Source organism: Dinoponera quadriceps, unplaced genomic scaffold (genome assembly GCF_001313825.1).
Source record: "Dinoponera quadriceps isolate SergipeBrazil2010 unplaced genomic scaffold, ASM131382v1 scaffold115, whole genome shotgun sequence".
NCBI classification, from domain to species: domain Eukaryota; kingdom Metazoa; phylum Arthropoda; class Insecta; order Hymenoptera; family Formicidae; genus Dinoponera; species Dinoponera quadriceps.
The window spans coordinates 216690-234544 of NW_014554511.1; the positions used below are offsets into that span (position 1 = coordinate 216690).

A 17855-nucleotide genomic window follows, 5' to 3' on the forward strand; every position below is an offset into this window, starting at 1 on the left:
AGTCTGGTAGCGGCAATCACTGTGAGTGGGCGACACGCGTTTCTCGTAGGTTATCAGCCTGATGAGGCACTCCAACCTTCCTTCCTGACCTCTTACTCCCTGCCTACCACTCCCCACTCTCTACAACTTCTCCTCCGCTGCCCGCGTACTTACTTTTCTGTCCTATCTCTCTCTTTCTCTCACCTTCTTCCCAAATCGCCTCGTCTCATCTCTTTGCTGTTGTAACCAAAGGGCGGAAGTTTATCGACGAAACTTCATGCCTGTATCTATGTAAGTTTCTCTGTTCGCCTGAGATAGTTTCTAAAAAAATCTGCGGTGAATGTTTCCGATTCTCTCTGTCTTGCGGCACGCGTTTCCTACGTACGCGATGTAAGTGGTTTCATCTTGTCGGAGTTATTTATTCTTCTTGAAATTCTTGTTAGTGTTATGGTGAAATGATAGTAAAATAAATCTTTTACGAAACGTAATGTATTCATTCGCTAGCGATCAAGTGATAGGTTTTTTTCGGTGGATGATAAGACTGATCGATACGACGATTGAAGTTACGATTTTGCGTGGCTGGACCACAACCCCTGTCTCACACTCTGAACGTCCGCACGAAGTTTCACCATATGACGCTACCGATCGAGTGAGCTCACTCGCGGTGGGGTTGGTAATGACGACAAGGGTCGCGACGTAACCTCTGCGACATGTGGCAGCGTCGTATAGCTCGGGCCAAAACAATTTGTATTAAAATGAGCGTTGCCTTGCGACCACCGGCGATTTCGTTAGAAATTGCAAGAAAGTGGTAGAAGAGGAAGGGAGAGAGAGAGAAAGGAAGGGGGACACACTGCTCGTGATATGCGCGCTCACCCCATTGCGGCGAAACACCTACTGTACGTTCCACTAAAGATATATGTAAATTTCAGCAAGTTCAATTTTTACAAACTGTAAAATATACGTGCATCGAGCTTGAAAAACTGCGTAAAATGGAAAACCGTTAAAAAATATCTTATTCATGTATAAACGCATATTACTATGCATAATTATTTATGAAGTTCTGTCGGTATTTAATGTAACCGGCTACTAAAAATAAAATTCATATAATTTTCATGTATAAACCGCAAATTTCCGGTAACTAACTTTTTACGTAATAGTATTCGTCATGCTACACTAGATGCGTCGACTTAGCACGTGCGTGCTCAAATCTGTACGTGCGGAAACCGCGCGAAGTCGTGAAGCTTTCTTCATGCGCATTCTTGCGACGGTCGATGCAGCCACCGACGTTCGACTGCTTACCCGGAGAGTATGTTTCTCGTGACAACTTTAATAAAAATCCTCATGGATTGAACAACATTATAGAGAGATGAGATGTCGCAAAAATCTTAAAGAAATATCGCAGAACCTCCGCAAAGAAGAAAGGATAATAAAATGAGCGAATATAATCGTCAGCCGATTAAAAATTATCGTTTAATCTCAAAACTGTGAAGCATCGATCAAAGTTATCTTGAAATTAATTTACAAAAGAAAAAAAAGAAGGCAAGGAACGCTTTCCACCGGGATCAGAAGACATCGGACGATTAAAGATATTACTTGATCTGATCTTGTAAACATATTTTAAGGACAGGCGACAGGCTAAGAAGTGATCTATGCAGGACGTCGCCGGCTCGAGGAGAGCAGAAAGTTCGCCGCAGGCGAGACGCGATAACGAGCGATAACATTTGGTCTTCATCGTTGCTTGACATATTCTCGTCGGCCTTTTAAAGACGCTGTAAAGAGCGTCGATACGAGGCGCACACGATCGCCGCCGAAAATTGTCCCGACGCGGTCGAGTGGTCGGGCTGGTTTCTGCTACCAGAACCAGAATAGCCACGTTCCGCCTGATAACGCCGCAGACAAGTGGCACGTGTCGCCGGCGCTTCCTCTAAAACAGCAGACAATGACGCACTTAGGGAAGATCAACGTTCAAGGCATAGACTCGAGAGGTCTGATAATTCATTTTTAGAGTGCACGCGCGCCCATTTACCACATCGTCGTGCATCCTTCGCGCACACGTGTATATATGTGTGTGTGTATAATCGTTCGTTATCAAAGAAGAAGTCGTATAAAAGTAATTCGACCAAATTTCACCATTATTCAGAAATTAGTGATAAATAATAATACATGTGTAATATATCGAGACCCTCATATTCGTATTCAGATCGTGAATGCATCCAAAGTCTTGGTAAGCAGCGAATATCCGCTGTCGCTTCGCGAGCGGCCGTTGCTGATTCCGAAATATCTAAAGAGGGTTCATATTCATCCTCGATTTTTACGATGTCCATTCTTTTAGTACCCGAGAGTGGCCGTGACCCTTAAAAATCCGTCTCCCGAACCTCTCCTCACTGAGAGAGAGAGAGGTCCTCCCTTCTTGATATCCGATAAGGGTCCCTCGTGGGAACGTTTTCCACATATTTATATCCTCTTATCTAAACTTTAGATTTTTGGATTGGTCGTGGCGATTTATGATTATCGTGCTTCTGGTACGCGGCACGACTTCCAGATCTCCTGATGCTCTTCCGAAGGCTTTGCCGAATGCGAACTCCCTCTTTCTTGTACTGTAATATTACTGGAATATCCACTTTTCGAGGACTCTTTTAATTTGATTTCCTCAGGAGACGCGAGGTCATCGTACAATTCGATTCATGTCGCCGTAGTCACTCGATGCATATTTTCCATTCGTAATTTGCTTTTACAACCGGATTTTAAATCACAAGAGTCTCGTAAAAATACCATCGAGGTGCGGAACGTTGCCTAGACATTAAGACTAAATATTAGAGAGGATAAAAAATTCGAGAAACCTCAAACGCGTATCGAGTTTATAATTCAGTGATTGCAGTCGAGAAATTATATAGCCTGTATCGCTGTACTATTTTATAATATTTGACAATTAATCAAAAAAGAAAAGGAAATAATCGAACGGCATTTCTTGAGACAATTGTGTTTGTGCGGCTTAAATAGAAATCAATAAATTTAGAAAAACATAAACTAAATTCCTAAATTAATTCCACAGGTATCCGCGTGAGAATCAACATAAAATTGAACTGACAAATTTCTCTTATTTTGCCGGCGGAAGGCGTTTTAGCTACGACAAACTAGCGAATCAACAACGCACTTGCGATGTCTCTTCTTTATCGTTAGATAAAAAAGAAGAGTTGAACGCAACGCGGGAATATCTCAGATCGCAAAGACTATGTCATCGATCGAAACTGAAAGCCTAAATTACGCTTCGCCTTCAGTTTCGAATGACGACGACGACGACGACGACGCGTCATTTGGATTTGGGCATTATAGAACTCGGAGAGACAACGTGGGTGGCAACAATAGCTCTCTCTCTTGAACAAGCAGATTCTGATGGCGCGACACGAATTGTACCGACCGCACGGTTTGAAGGTGATTGATCACCGTTGCCGATCGCACGCACACACGCGAGCGCGCTGCGTAAGAACACACGCGGCTGACAAGGAGTCACTTGTCGTCGTCGTCGTCATCGTCCAGATCTGGATTTTCGATGGGAGAAAACCGCGGGAGGTTCATATTCGGAGGCTCCGACGATCCTGACTGATCGAAAAATAAAAACGCGGCGATCAAACGGGGCTTTCGGATGGCATACCACACGCATTCGAATCCAATAGAGATTAAATTTTACTGTAATTCATATAAAGCTTAATTTTTTACAATAGTTTCTCGATCGGCACTTAGAAAATGATGGCGAATATTTCCAAGATCGATATGTTTATCAATTTTATCGCAAATAAAAGAGACGCCGGATTAATTTGCGCGCCTGATAATTATTCTTTAATTTAAATTTGAATTAAAAATGACTAAATATTTAGAATTAATATATAATATGTAATGAATCACAAACACAGATACAAATTTATGTTTAAAGAATTATAAAAAAAAAGATCAAGTGTTACTTCTCTATGTTTCGAAGTGCTGGTCAGCAAGCCTGTGCAGCATCGATCGGAATAAATGATAATCTGAAGGAGCACCGGTGAATACGCGGCGTGTGGTAAGACTTCCCAGACTGATCTTGAACTGATTTTGCAGCGTGTAGTCGATGCGCAAGAAAATCGCGTTTTCTCTCAGCTTATAGGAAAAAAAGAAGAGCCGGAAGGGCGGGATGTGTGAGTGAATTCAAGTATTCGCCTTGTTCTAATCGGGTTACCTGGCAGCAGCACGTAAGCGGGGGACGTCGCGACGGGCGACTAGAAATCTACCGGCGATAGTATCTCTTGCAGTCTCGGTCAGCACCCCCTTGGCGACTACGGCACAGATCTCGCGCCATTATTCAGTCCGGTGGTGGTGGCGGCCAGATATAAAACAGCATAAACAGCCAGTCAGCCGTGCACGGGTGGAAGCGCGAGAGCAGAGCGAGCGAGGATAAGCGCGGCCGCCCATCGCGTCTGGGACACCGCGTAAAAATGAGTTGTGTCAACGTACGTCCGGGGGGTCCCCCGCCACCACCAGGTGGTAAGGCGGCTCGTTTTATTACGTCGTTACGAGAGCTCGTCTGTTTTCGTATAATAACTCTTGGATATTAGGACGCGCGAGGAATCCGGCTTTGCAGGATCACTGGGAACGATTATAATCTGAGAATTTTGCCGAGAAGAAAAATCCCTTTTTCACGAAAACACCGTCACTCGAGAAATGTCGAGCCTAATAATCGCCGGTGCGCTAATTAACACCGGGAAATTTTCGTCAGCGCGATTCCGAGCGCGCGAAAGGGCGCTCGTCCGCTGCTCACCTCGCTCACCTCCATCCCGATAGATCAATTACTAGAATTACACCGCGCATCTGGCTGTATTACGCCGGGCAACGCACGTCCGGCGCATACCTACCTCGGTCTTGCGTAGACGCGGCTATCGATTCGAGATGATTAGCGATAATGTCAAGGGAGTCCTGAGGCACGTCCGCGATGGCTCCGTGACCAAGGCGCGCCTTCTGTGTCGGTCGCTACGTAACTATGATTCCACCTAATTGAAGTAACCACAGGGCGCAACGTTATACCGGCGAATCAGAGAGGGAAAAAGAGGAGAGAAGAAGAAGAGAGGAAAAGAAGAAAAAAAAAAACAAAGGAAAGCAGCAGCTTGAACGAGCGTACGAGCGACGAAAACTTTATGCGCACAGAGAAAGAGAAGCGACGGGTCTTGTCTACATTTATGTATGCATTCTGAAAATATAAAAAACAAAATCCCGTGCGAATAAGATTTCTCATTTTTATATATAATCGCGATGTTTGTAACTGTATCTACTGGGTTGGAACAAAAGTTCGTAGTGTTTTTCAATAGGTGGCGTTTAAACACGTAAATTCATTTCACGCATGACTGAAACATATATATATATATTTTTTTTTTTTGCCACTCAAGTAATTAAGCCAGATATAAATCAAATTGCAAAGTATACTTTTTTTTTCTCAGAATTTGTACTTAAATATATGCATACATCTTTTGAGTCCGCCGAACAAATACTAACAAAAAGGGATCAATATGACGTTGGATAAAGGTCGGACGAATCGATAAATAAAGCAAACCGAATTTGTACATATGATATAAATATATTTATATGAATATTTTGTTATATGACCGAGTCTACATATTGTTACGACACATACAGTACTAATAAATGTTGTTACTTTTAACTGGATTTGTAGTGTAAAAGTTGATTAAACATTTTTGATAAAGTATTTCTTTGCAATCTGCTTACTCGATGTGAAAAATCGAACGTCTCACGACAATAGTACATTCGAACGTGTGCCGGTCGGCTAATAACGATATGTGACAATTCGGCCATGTGAAAAAAAATTAATCGGTAGCACGCGGTCGAGACTGAATCGATCGTCGCCTGCAGCATCGTGTTGATAGAATCTCTTTAGTATATATATGATTTTATGTGAACATTGTAAATATCGTTTAAAAATGTCTCAATTTCTGTGTCATGGTCGCGAAATTTACCGATAGTATTTCATTATACAGGGTGTACCTGCACGAATCCCGAAATAATTATCGGACCCTCCGCATAATAAACGCGTGTAGCATTCAAAAATATATGAAGAGAAACTGGTTGACTGTGAAAAATCGTTTCTTCGAAAAAGTTAGCTGCCGTGTATGCCTTGAAAGATGCGATTCGAAAGATGATGTAATTGTTAGCCACGCTAAAGAACTCTTGTAACACCATAATGTTTCAGATACGGTGAATATCGAAATTAGCTGCGACTTATCGATTAAAACGGTTCCCGGGAATTAATATTCGAGTAAACTTATCGTACATATACCGTGTCCGAAATTGCTTAAGATTCTTCGAATTGATAACGATACCGTACAATGGGTTAACGGTCTGTTAGAAATAGTCTTTATGCAATTGGTAATACCACGCCTAAGAGATACTCTTATCGAGATATTTATCATTCTATACATTCACCGTAAAGTTCTCTCAATAACGAAACTCTGGAAACTTTTCATACCCAGGGCAAACGATCGATCTTTTAACTAAAGATACTTGGATACATTCCGTTAGTCAAATGAGTACTCTGTCATACAGCTGGGATTCAAAGTGACGACTATTTCTATATTGGTAAACGCTCTTTGACTTAAAAAAATATTCTCGAACAATAGCACCAATCTTTACTTCTTCTCTTTCCTTCTCTCTATCCTTCTCGGATATGAACATTAAGAGCCAACAAGTTTTAAAACCGTTTCGAGATTTACCCGAAAAATATACATATCGAATCAACGTCAAATTGAGAAATCAGAACAATCGGAATTACATCGACGTCGATTCGATGAGCCATTTATCGCTGGTAAAATCTTTCAGGCACGTCCTCTCCCTTCAAAAATCCCGTTGGAAATGAAGGCTTTGTGCAAGTTTCCTCAAAAAGGCATTCGATATCGTTTGACAGAAGAGTCCTTCAACTTTACAACTCAATGAATTATTGCCGCACACCTTATGGAATGTGTTTGCACTTTCACCGTATAGAAAGCGGTATATGCGCGATTGCTATGTTCTTCCCCCAGTTGTCGTATGAGGAGGCAAATTTTAGTTCTATTTAGTATAATATATACTACACACAAGACTGTCGCCTGGTACTACGTTTATATCGACGTCATGCATGTGTCCTTTCGATGGCAAGTGCACCGCTCTTACAGAATCATACACTTTCTCTTCTTCACTGGCTCAGGCGGTTCCAACGCAGCCAAGATGGCTTCATCAAATACGTTCTTCAAGCCTTTCTTAAATTTCAGAATAATCACAATTTCAGAGAGATATATGTAATTTACAATACAGTGTGTTTCATTTTATGTTACACGACAGATTATCTTAAAAGTAAAGAATTTTTGTGAAAAAAACGTTTCATACAAAAGTTGTAGGGTTTCAAGCGGCTCATTACATAATATTAGTGCGATCTTAAATAGTATTGTTAAGGTTATATAAAAATTACTTCGAAATTTTCTCATGGAAATCCTTCTTTTTTATTGCATATTCTTATAGCTGACTTCGAGAGAACATATTATAATAAAGTTACTTTTCGTTAAATATTTTCCGAGATATGAAGCCTGAAAGTTACGATACTTACAGTGCGCGCGCGAGTGAGTAGCTCCACGTGCTATAAAAAAAAAGTGGCGGCGGCTGAGCTCCACCTACGCACACTCATAGGCATGCACAAAACATGTAAATCCAATCTCTGCACCTAGCGCACCTTGAACAATAATGCTGGTGGTGCTGTAACCTTCAAGCCTCATAACTTGGAAAGTACTTCATGAAAAATAACTTTATTATGGTGTTTTGAAAGGATCTCGAGGTCAACTACAAGAATATGCGATCCGAAATAGGGATTTTCACTTAAATATTTCAAAGTAATTTTTATGTGACCTTAACATGCTGTCCAAGATCAACATTAACATCGCCCGAATTGTAATGCACTATTTAAAACTTTATAACTTTTATATGAAACAATTTTCCCGAAAATGCTTTATTTTCAAGATAATCCACTGTATTATTTAAAAATGAAACTGCCTGTATAAACTGCTAACATAACGTTTTATATGCACTTTTCATTTAAAATTAAAATGACATATTTTCTGCAAAATGTTTGATAAATAAAATATCGTTTCGTTCCTCACTTGTGTCAGAGCACTGCATTCTACATATTTTACAGCTTTAAGTTCCTTGGCGAGTTTCTCTCCCTGCTCTGCCGATATTGGTTTCTGCTTATTCTTTGCGAGCTTTTCTAACGTCGCGCCGTCATCTCTTAAATCAATTTGTGTTCCGACAAGTAAAAACGGAGTTCTCTGACAATGATGTGTTATTTCAGGCACCCACTGCAAAGAAGTGTAATTAAAATACCACAATATTAGTTAACATTAATATGTGTAAAGATAATAACAGTATATAATAAGATAATAACAGTATATATATATCACCTTTTCTTTCACATTTTCGAACGACGATGGTGACACAACCGAGAAACACACGAGAAATACATCAGTTTGAGGATAACTTAAAGGACGCAGCCTGTCATAATCTTCCTGACCTTAAAAAACAGAAATTATAAAATCGAGTTATTAAATATAATTAAACTGAAAAAAAGTAAACGAATTACATATATATATATATATATATATATATATATATATATATATATATATATATATATATATATATATATATATATATATATATATATATATATATATATATATATATATATATATATATATATATATATATATATATATATATATATATATATATATATATATATATATATATATATATATATATATATATATATATATATATATATATATATATATATATATATATATATATATATATATATATATATATATATATATATATATATATATATATATATATATATATATATATATATATATATATATATATATATATATATATATATATATATATATATATATATATATATATATATATATATATATATATATATATATATATATATATATATATATATATATATATATATATATATATATATATATATATATATATATATATATATATATATATATATATATATATATATATATATATATATATATATATATATATATATATATATATATATATATAAGTAAATTAATATTATAATGCTATATAAATAAGCTACATAGAATGCAACATGTACGCTTGATTGAAAAACGGTTTAGACACTATATTTATAATTGGTTCTTATATTTAAAATCGTATTAAGTTTATCTGCAGATGCTGCAAGGCTCATTTTGTGTCACGCATCAATGTGTATCACGCATGTGTATGTATATGCATGTGCACTTATATGTAATAAAGAAGAAGAAATCTTACCTGCTGTATCAAATAATCCTAATGTATAGGGGTCACCACCTATCATCACAGTTACCGCATAATTATCAAAGACAGTAGGCACGTATTCTGAGGGGAATTTGTTCGTGGTATATGAAATCAAGAGACACGTTTTACCAACTGCTCCATCACCTACCACGACGCACTTTATCGTTTGCATCTTAGCGTTCTCTGTGTGACCTGAAATAATATTGCAAACATATAAAAAAAATATATAAACAATGATAATTCAAGAGGTGAGAAGTACCAATGTAGAAGTAGAACAAAGTTTTTTAATTAACATAAGTGCTTTACCGTTTAGTTAAACGGATTTAATCCACAATATTGCACGATAATTTTATCAAATATCTTAGAATTGCATCATTCGAAAGATATTTCAAGCGAATTTCTCTAGTTTTAAGGGAATGATAAAATAGTAACTCTGGTCTGATCTGGCGTGATGTCACGTGATGAGGTCAAAAGGGATCATAACAATTTTTCAAATGAAAACCTTTTTTTATTGCATATTATTGTAACTGATGTCGATATGTTTTTAAAATTCTAGTACATGCCTCCTTTGATTAAGCTATTTTCACGTTGGAAAATTCAAATATTTAACGACTGTTAGCATCAACATTATTGAAGATGTAAGAAGAGATGAATAAATCATTTCTTTCCAAGTGTAAAAATTTCGTTGTAACAACGTATTCCACCCTTAACCTAAACTGATATATGTGTACCTGCGATGCATACATGCCGAACTTTTAAAGCATTCTCGCCATAGGACGAGATAAAAATGTTACCGGTCTACAAAACGGACGTGAAATCGAATTTGCCAACAGAAGACGAGTTTCCTACGCTAGATTTTCGTGTGACGATGCTTCTTAACGTGCCAACCACGATGAAAGAATTACCTGGGAATTTGTGAGTCTGTCATTAAAGGTTAAGCACGTAGCTCATAATCCGTAATCCGGGAGCGGCTCCAGATGTGCTGCCTCCATGCAAGAATTGTGCCTGTCAAATGCAAAATGCGATGTGTCGTCCAACAAAAAAGCTCCAACGTGATCTCCTTGATTCCTTATCGCAACATATACAATATCTCCTCGGCGATTGCCTCTCTTTCTCTCTCTCTCTCTCTCTCTCACAATATGGTTTCAGGCGGCCCGAATGTGCACCCCCAATATCACCAATGAAGAGTTAGAGAGAATTTTACACCTTGACAGAAAGCAAAAAAGCAACGACCAATCAGAATTCGCGCTGGTAGTAAGCAGTAGATAAAGCAGAAACTATCGACTACGAAGCACGAATTCTGATTGGCTGCTGCTTTTCTATCAAGATGTGAATCCCCCCTAAGTCCCTACAATGACTGCTTTAAGCCTTTAAAAACTGACCAGTCACAGTTGATTTTTCTCTTCAAATTCGACTGTGATTGGTCAATTTCTTAAGGCTTAAAATATGTATTGCGGACTGACACATGTGTTGGTTCCATTATATGCATAACATTGCGCATAAGATACTTCTGTTCTTTAGATCATGTTCATAGCTCGACGTCTACGTTCTCTTTACATTATTATAAGTTCTATAATTATATATTGCATAACGATTTTCATGTAAGATGCAATATAATATTATTATGTTGTATGTTATTATTATATATTATTGTTTAGTGGACTGATGGCGTTTTCGATTTATTGACTTAACCCGGATGTAGCTACAAAGAATGTAAACTGAGAATAAAATTTTACTATTTTTTTGACCTATATAATTATATTGATAATCTAGATCTCTTAATTTAAAAACAGGAGTATTCTTTATGAGTATATATTCTAATTTGTTCTATATAACATAGTATAATACATATTCATATAAAACTTGAAGACATGAGTAGAAAAATAATAGTAAGTTTCGTGATATTAACTTCATTTTCCTTCTATATCAATTGTTACGAATAATATGTATGAATTTATAAATATTTGTATAGCTCTTAAGGACGTGTGTTATTTCACTATTGCCAGTAACAAATTTTGCATTACCTCCCCTAATTATCTCATCTCTGGTTTTGAGAAGGGTTGCAAGGAACCAGGCTGTACCCACGATAAACCTAATGGCCTATTCTCTTCTTCATTCTGCTAAGTACAATAAATTCACTGATTAATACTTATTTAATTCGTGTTGTCATATTGTAGATATAAGTAATGACCGAGCACTTACTTTTGGCTCGTAAATCTCTCGCTTAATGGGATCGTGTAGTTCACTCTCATACGGACTAAATGTAATATAATGCGGATCATCCATGCTAGATGGGTTAAATACTTGATTTACGCTTTCTCTCACACACATTTTCACACGTTCTCGAAAAGTTTCGAAATTCTTTTCTTGTCTGTAATGTTGGTACTTAATTTAATATTTAAGAAAATTGTGCCTCGCATAATATTATAATAACGCCCTTGCAATTTTTTTGGCAGATACAGCATTCAAACGCGAAGCAAATAATCATACTTACAAGACAGATGCTTCCTGATTCACTGGAGTCATCTTTGCGTCCAAATTGATAAATATTTTTGTAATATATTGTAGTAATTGCCATATCCTGTTGGTTCTTCTCCATTCAGGAAACCCCCACGACGTACACAATTCTCCATTTTCAGGATTTATTAATGGATGGAAGACTTGAGTTTCAAATACAACTTTCTATAACATATCAGTAATTCATGGATATGAGGATACAAGCAAGAAAGATTATTCATAATCCAGTATTCTTACAGGACAATCTCCAAACGGGAAATTTGAAGGCAATGTAATGTTGAATCTGAACACGCCACCTTTGTAGATCCCTTGCCGAATGAACTGTACACCGAACCAAACTATGACAGAATATATAAATATTATATATTAGAATTAATGCTGAAATTGTAATGACGTTAGAATGAAACAGATAAGAAGTTATGCATATATTTACATCAGAACCATTATATAAGTTGTAATCAGGATGAGCAAGACCTATAAAATAGGTTCACATCTATCAAAAACACACTGAACTTCAGTAAAGAAAACAAATATAATATACAAACAAGAAACAAAGGATAAGAAATTTTTCAGCTTTAAATTACAATGTTAAAGTAGTACAACTACTTGTTCCCATTATATTAATGTTACAAAATTCAAGTTATCATAGGAAACATACAAATACAAAAAATATATATATACACACACATATATATATACTAAATGTTATAAATGCATTAAATATAACTCAACATGCATAACCTCTGAACGGTACTTACAAAAAGAATTTAAAGCAGACGGTATTACATAAATTCCCTTTAAATCTTGAGAGCATAACATTTTACTGAAAGATATATAAAATAAATATTCCTTGAATATGATTATATCATATGTATAATATCAATATCAATCCTTTCAAAACTTACTATTCTGAAAGAATATTGTATTCCTGCAAGAAAACAGCATGTTGTTTGTTGGTCTGTGGAACAATTGGCCTGTCTATCATTTTTACAGACATACTTAGCGGAGAATTCCCATTATTACTTAAAGGCACAAGTTTCCTGAATGAACCTTGTCTCTTAAAGTTGTCATCTGCACTGTCATCACCCTGAAATAATATAACAAAACCTTGTAACATTTTGAAATACATTTAAAAAAAAAAAGTATATTTACTTATATCATTTAGCATTATTAGCTCTAATTTTACTAGTTTTATTCAACGTAAAATTTTTACTGAAGGCAGATACAAACATTACCTTGATTCCTGACATGATAAATATGTCTGAAGCAGAAGGTGTGTAGAGCCTAAATATAAATATCTATCTATATCACAGATAACGTGATGATAAATCGCTAATCTGCTGATAATCTTCAAAAGATATCGAATCATTTGACATGTACAACTCAAATTGATACATCGACTGACAGGTTATATTTAATAGGTTAGGAATCTTGAATAAATGGAGTTTGAATTTTAGAAAAACTTCGAGGTTTGGCTGTAAAAGAATACCAATTTTTCATAATAATTATATATTATAATTATCAAGAATAACAGATTACCTTGTGATTAAAAAAATGATAATAATTAAAAATCAAATTTTAGAATTAAAGGCCTTCGCACATATGTGGTTTGTTCTTTTTAGCTGTGCTGCTGAACTGATGTATTTAATTAAAGTGAGACAAGTATATTTTGTCTCGTTCTAATGGCGTCATCGTACTGCGTTCTGATTGGTGTATTCTTAGAAATGCACCAAACAGATGCAATATGATCATTTTGAGTCGGGTCAAGTCAGCAAATAAAAAACACCATAATTTATTGCACCACTTCAGCAATATAGCCAAAAAAACAGACCAATAGATTGTAAGCAGTAAATGTCTTATTGCAACTTTGTAATTAGTAGTTGCGAATCCTTCGCGACTGGCGACGGGTATTGTACAGGGTGCGACAGCGTAACTTCCTTTTTTGAAATCCCGCGTTTATGCCAACCGTCCAAGAACCCTAGAAGACCTGAAGGCTAACATTCGGGAAGAAACGGCCAACATACCCGTCACTATGCTCGAAAGAGTAATGACAAACGCCAGAATTCAGTTTACCCAGTGTATAGACAATGGAGGGCGTCACCTTTCGGATATGATTTTCAAAACCAAGATAATACTTTAGATGTCTACCTACATAAAATAAAAAAAAAATAAAAAGATATGTGCCTCATAAAATACATTTTATTGAATTTTGAAAAAAGGAAGTTACGCTGCCGCTCCCTATAGAATGCTTTTAAGCCTTACGGAAAATTTCATACCTTGACAGCAAAACAAAAAAGCAGCAAAGCCAATCAGAACTGACGCTGATAGTGAGCAATAGATAATGCAAAAACTGTCAACCATTAGCGCAAGTTTTAATTCTCAGGATTTAGGATCAAATATATATTTCTATACTAATTACAAAAAGAAGATTATGTATATTAGAATATACGAGAGCATTCGCAAATTTTTTTTATCTCGTTTTCCTCCTTTCTCATTTCCGTTCTTGCTTCAGAGAATGTCCCGTACTTTAATCATTTGACTCTTATATTTTAAATTTAATTTCTACGATATATTCATTTTTTTATTAAAAAAAAAATAAGTAAAAACATGTTTCAATAAACCGCTTTAATGTGGATTTGAAAATAAAAAAATAATTAACAAAACTCGAATTTACGATTTACAGCGTTCTCGTGTAGTATATATATATGTATATATATGTGTGTATATATAAAACCCCAAAATATGTATGTATGTATGTACGTATGTATTTATGTATATATATGTATATTATATATATGTATGTGTATATATATAAAACCCCAAAATATACCCAAAATCTATAACACGCACGTATAATAGAATTACGTTAAGAACTTAATACAAGTATTTTTTTCGTGTTGTTCCTTAATCCGAATCCATAATAGGTGTAGTAAGCCTTTAGTCTTTTGCTCTAAACATTAAATTGTAACGCAATTTTGAGCAAAAGCATTTCCAGCATCATTAAATACTAAAACGTTTCCAGCATCATTAAATACTTCGCAATTACTAATATTTAAACGTTATTGCAATTTTTGGTAACATGCTTTTTGTCAAAAATTGTTATATTTTATTACTTCGAGAAAAAAGTCGAAAGTTTACTATATATCTATTGTGAATTCAGACTTGTACATTCGTTTAAACAAATGTAAATTTTATCGAATATAAATTTCCAAATGCACACGTTCGAATAAGAATGTGCCAAAGCACATGATCCGACTTGCCCGCAAGTGAACCCAAAAACAATTTGATTCCTTTCTTGATTTTATCCAAATATAGGTCCATATCCTGCAAAAATTTATTGTATTACATATGTGTGCGTGTGTGTAATATATAATTATACATCTTAATTAAGTTGACTTACTTGGATTAGGAGCTGGAGGTCCCATTCTATACATATCAGGTGGAACAAATCGCGGTGGAAATGGCCTAACTGGTGCCATTAAAGGAGGATGCCGGCCTCTTCCCAAAGGAGGAACCTGTCCTCTAGGAATGACCATAGGACTCACCACGAATGGTCTCGGAGGAAAAGTCTAAATCGTATTGAAAAATCAGATCAATCACAATTAACAGAGATTTGTTGAATTAATAAATTTCTATTGATTTTACTTACATCATAATAAATACGCAAGGGTACATGTTCAACATAATGTGGTGTATCTTTTCTATCCTTGGATCTGTCTCTGTTTCTATTTCTATCTCGATCTCTATCTCTATCTCTATCCCTATCTCTATCTCTGTCTCTTCTTTCCCGAGAACGTTCACTTGATCTATCTCGATATCGACTGCGGTAAGATTTATTTTCTACGATAGATCTATAATAATAATTAATATTAATTAATACTAATGGCAACAATGATTGCTTGATTTCCAGTGTAGATTTTTTATTTCGTCCGATATTTTTCTTCCGCAAAAAGTCTACATTAATAATAACAGATAATAAGAATGATAATTCCATACTTGGAATGAAAACTGCCTGTGCCGCGTTCTCCGGAATATGAACGATTACCATCAAGTATTCTTTCCTCTCTGTCAATATGTTTTTCTTTATGTTCCTTACTTTCTGTATTACTATGTCTGCAATAAAATAAAGATGAATTTTTTAGAAACAATTTGGACCACTTTCGTGGTTTTTAATCCATATAATACTGAATATTGAAATATTCTGCTGACTAATTTCATGAAATTCATTGCGCACATTGATTTTTATTTTGGACATTAACGAATAATGCCTTATCTATACATCTTTTATTGAACTTATACGTTAATGAAATTTTAATACAATGATACTTAAAATGAGCAATTGATGTAGTTTTTAATACGTAATTCAGTAATATTTCGATGTAATTCATTTTGATCTTAATAAAATATTTCCATCGGAGTCTGATTAAAATTATGGCATAATTAACTAAATATTTCTAAAAACAAGTATATTTTAAACATGTGCTGTTGTAATGGCATCACAAAACATACATTAAATATTTGCATACTATATACAATTTCTGTCTATCTGAGAGTTGTTATTATTAATAAATAAGTAATATATATCTTCTTACCTGTCACTTTTATGATAATCGTACTCTACACTATTATAATTTTTCGATTCGGTATTTCGATATCTAAAACAGAATAAAAAGATATTAGAAGAAATGAATATTTAACAATTATTAGTAGAGTGTGCATAATAGTTAAACGTAAACCTGGTGGGAGCCCGATATCCAGGACTACAACTGCGACTCCTGTTAGAGCTAAATGATGGCGAACGTCTTTTGGAAATTCGCAATTTTCCTACAAAAGTCGAAATGTCGTAAAGTTAAAGAAATATACATTTTTACTAGTGCTATATAACGTAGTAAACATTTTCGACTTATATAGTGCACTAAAATCTCCCTAATCGAAAAATAAAACTTGATAATGAAGGAAAAAGATGTATTTGTGTTTCGTAGACCATTTATTTATGGCATCCAATCCGAATTTCTCGACTTTCATATATCGTAGTTAGTTCATTCTCTTTCAAAAGAAAAGCAGTTTATTAAACGGTGGTTTTTCCCAGATAGCACAAAATGTTCCAAAATCATCCAGAATGTGTCTAGGATACCGTAGGATATTCTGAGCACATTTAGGACGATCCCAGGACATCCTATGTTGTCTGGTATCTTGTCTACTCGGAATTTAGAGCATATTGAAAGAATGTCAAACGCGGATCTTCGATTTCACTAAACAGAATTGAATAATAACTATGGTCATAATAATAATAATATATACCTGATTGCTCGCCGTCTATGGCTACAACCGTACGTCGTTCCTCCACTCCATCAACCACCTTTTTTATTTCATCCCTTTCGAATATTGGTTTACGTCCTTCTCCTGTATAATTTATTATATCTTTTAATAATACAGTTATGACATAAAAGCTATATTAATAATACAATAATTTGCAACCCTTTTGATTATTCAAACAACGTAAGATCTTTAAGTTTAGACTAGTTATTAATATTACTGTTGGATTGTATTGTTATCGTAATATTAAAAATAGCACTACATGTACTGTTTTGATGATTGTACTGTTATTGTAATATTAAAAATAGCACTACAAATATCAGACTTGTGATGCACTTTTGCAAGTAGAGATAAAAATAGAGCAAATAAAGATACTAAAAATGCGAACCTGTATGTTATACTAAGGTAAAATAATCTTATTATTATGTGCAATACTAATTTGATATTTATTTTAAGGCTTGAAAGGCGATCTTCAATGCTGATCTTCATTGTTGCTATAAAAAAAATTCCAAAATATATACTAATTAAAATATTAGTTAAATAATATTATATATACCTAACATACATACCTTTTTTTACTCCTCTAAATTGTAATACAATATTATCCTTTATATATTGCCTCAAATATTGAATAACCAATTGCATTTTGA

At 35.0% G+C, this 17855-nt stretch overlaps 3 protein-coding genes and 1 long non-coding RNA gene across 6 annotated transcripts in view; all 4 read right to left on the bottom strand.

Annotated features, from left to right (window-relative positions):
* Nucleotides 1-1429: 1429 nt before the first annotated feature.
* On the bottom strand, nucleotides 1430-4426 carry LOC106751652. Its single transcript, XR_001375081.1, has 2 exons — nucleotides 4190-4426; nucleotides 1430-1903 (listed from the first exon to the last, which is right to left on the bottom strand). It is a non-coding gene; the product is annotated as an uncharacterized LOC106751652 (long non-coding RNA).
* Nucleotides 4427-5569: 1143 nt separating this feature from the next.
* LOC106751698 (cdc42 homolog) lies at nucleotides 5570-10552 on the bottom strand. 2 transcript variants are annotated; one of them, XM_014632713.1, is made up of 5 exons: nucleotides 10278-10552; nucleotides 9367-9564; nucleotides 8442-8551; nucleotides 8142-8339; nucleotides 5570-7250 (listed from the first exon to the last, which is right to left on the bottom strand). In XM_014632713.1, exons 2-5 carry the CDS (start codon nucleotides 9542-9544, stop codon nucleotides 7161-7163), a joined length of 576 nt encoding a protein of 191 aa, XP_014488199.1. In that variant the 5' UTR covers nucleotides 9545-9564; nucleotides 10278-10552; the 3' UTR covers nucleotides 5570-7160. The 2 variants fall into 2 exon arrangements, with proteins under 2 accessions (XP_014488199.1, XP_014488200.1); XM_014632714.1 differs by lacking the exon at nucleotides 10278-10552 and adding an exon at nucleotides 10104-10256.
* Nucleotides 10553-11199: 647 nt separating this feature from the next.
* On the bottom strand, nucleotides 11200-13457 carry LOC106751650 (protein crossbronx homolog). 2 transcript variants are annotated; one of them, XM_014632616.1, is made up of 8 exons: nucleotides 13429-13457; nucleotides 13125-13173; nucleotides 12795-12976; nucleotides 12648-12712; nucleotides 12127-12227; nucleotides 11867-12054; nucleotides 11575-11743; nucleotides 11200-11492 (listed from the first exon to the last, which is right to left on the bottom strand). In XM_014632616.1, the coding sequence occupies exons 2-8, from the start codon at nucleotides 13137-13139 to the stop codon at nucleotides 11406-11408; spliced, it is 807 nt and encodes a 268-aa protein (XP_014488102.1). In that variant the 5' UTR covers nucleotides 13140-13173; nucleotides 13429-13457; the 3' UTR covers nucleotides 11200-11405. The 2 variants fall into 2 exon arrangements, with proteins under 2 accessions (XP_014488102.1, XP_014488103.1); XM_014632617.1 differs by lacking the exon at nucleotides 13429-13457 and having other exon boundaries at nucleotides 11200-11489; nucleotides 13125-13400.
* A 1175-nt stretch (nucleotides 13458-14632) lies between these two features.
* Nucleotides 14633-17855, bottom strand: part of LOC106751675 (uncharacterized protein DDB_G0284459-like) — an 8008-nt gene continuing 4785 nt past the window's right edge. Inside the window, exons 4-10 of the mRNA XM_014632669.1 lie at nucleotides 17191-17292; nucleotides 16626-16713; nucleotides 16482-16544; nucleotides 15886-16002; nucleotides 15539-15740; nucleotides 15290-15458; nucleotides 14633-15213 (exon numbers count right to left, since the gene is read on the bottom strand). Of these exons, the coding sequence (XP_014488155.1) occupies nucleotides 15191-15213; nucleotides 15290-15458; nucleotides 15539-15740; nucleotides 15886-16002; nucleotides 16482-16544; nucleotides 16626-16713; nucleotides 17191-17292 (764 nt within the window). The 3' untranslated portion in view covers nucleotides 14633-15190. The remainder of the gene's footprint in view (nucleotides 15214-15289; nucleotides 15459-15538; nucleotides 15741-15885; nucleotides 16003-16481; nucleotides 16545-16625; nucleotides 16714-17190; nucleotides 17293-17855) is intronic.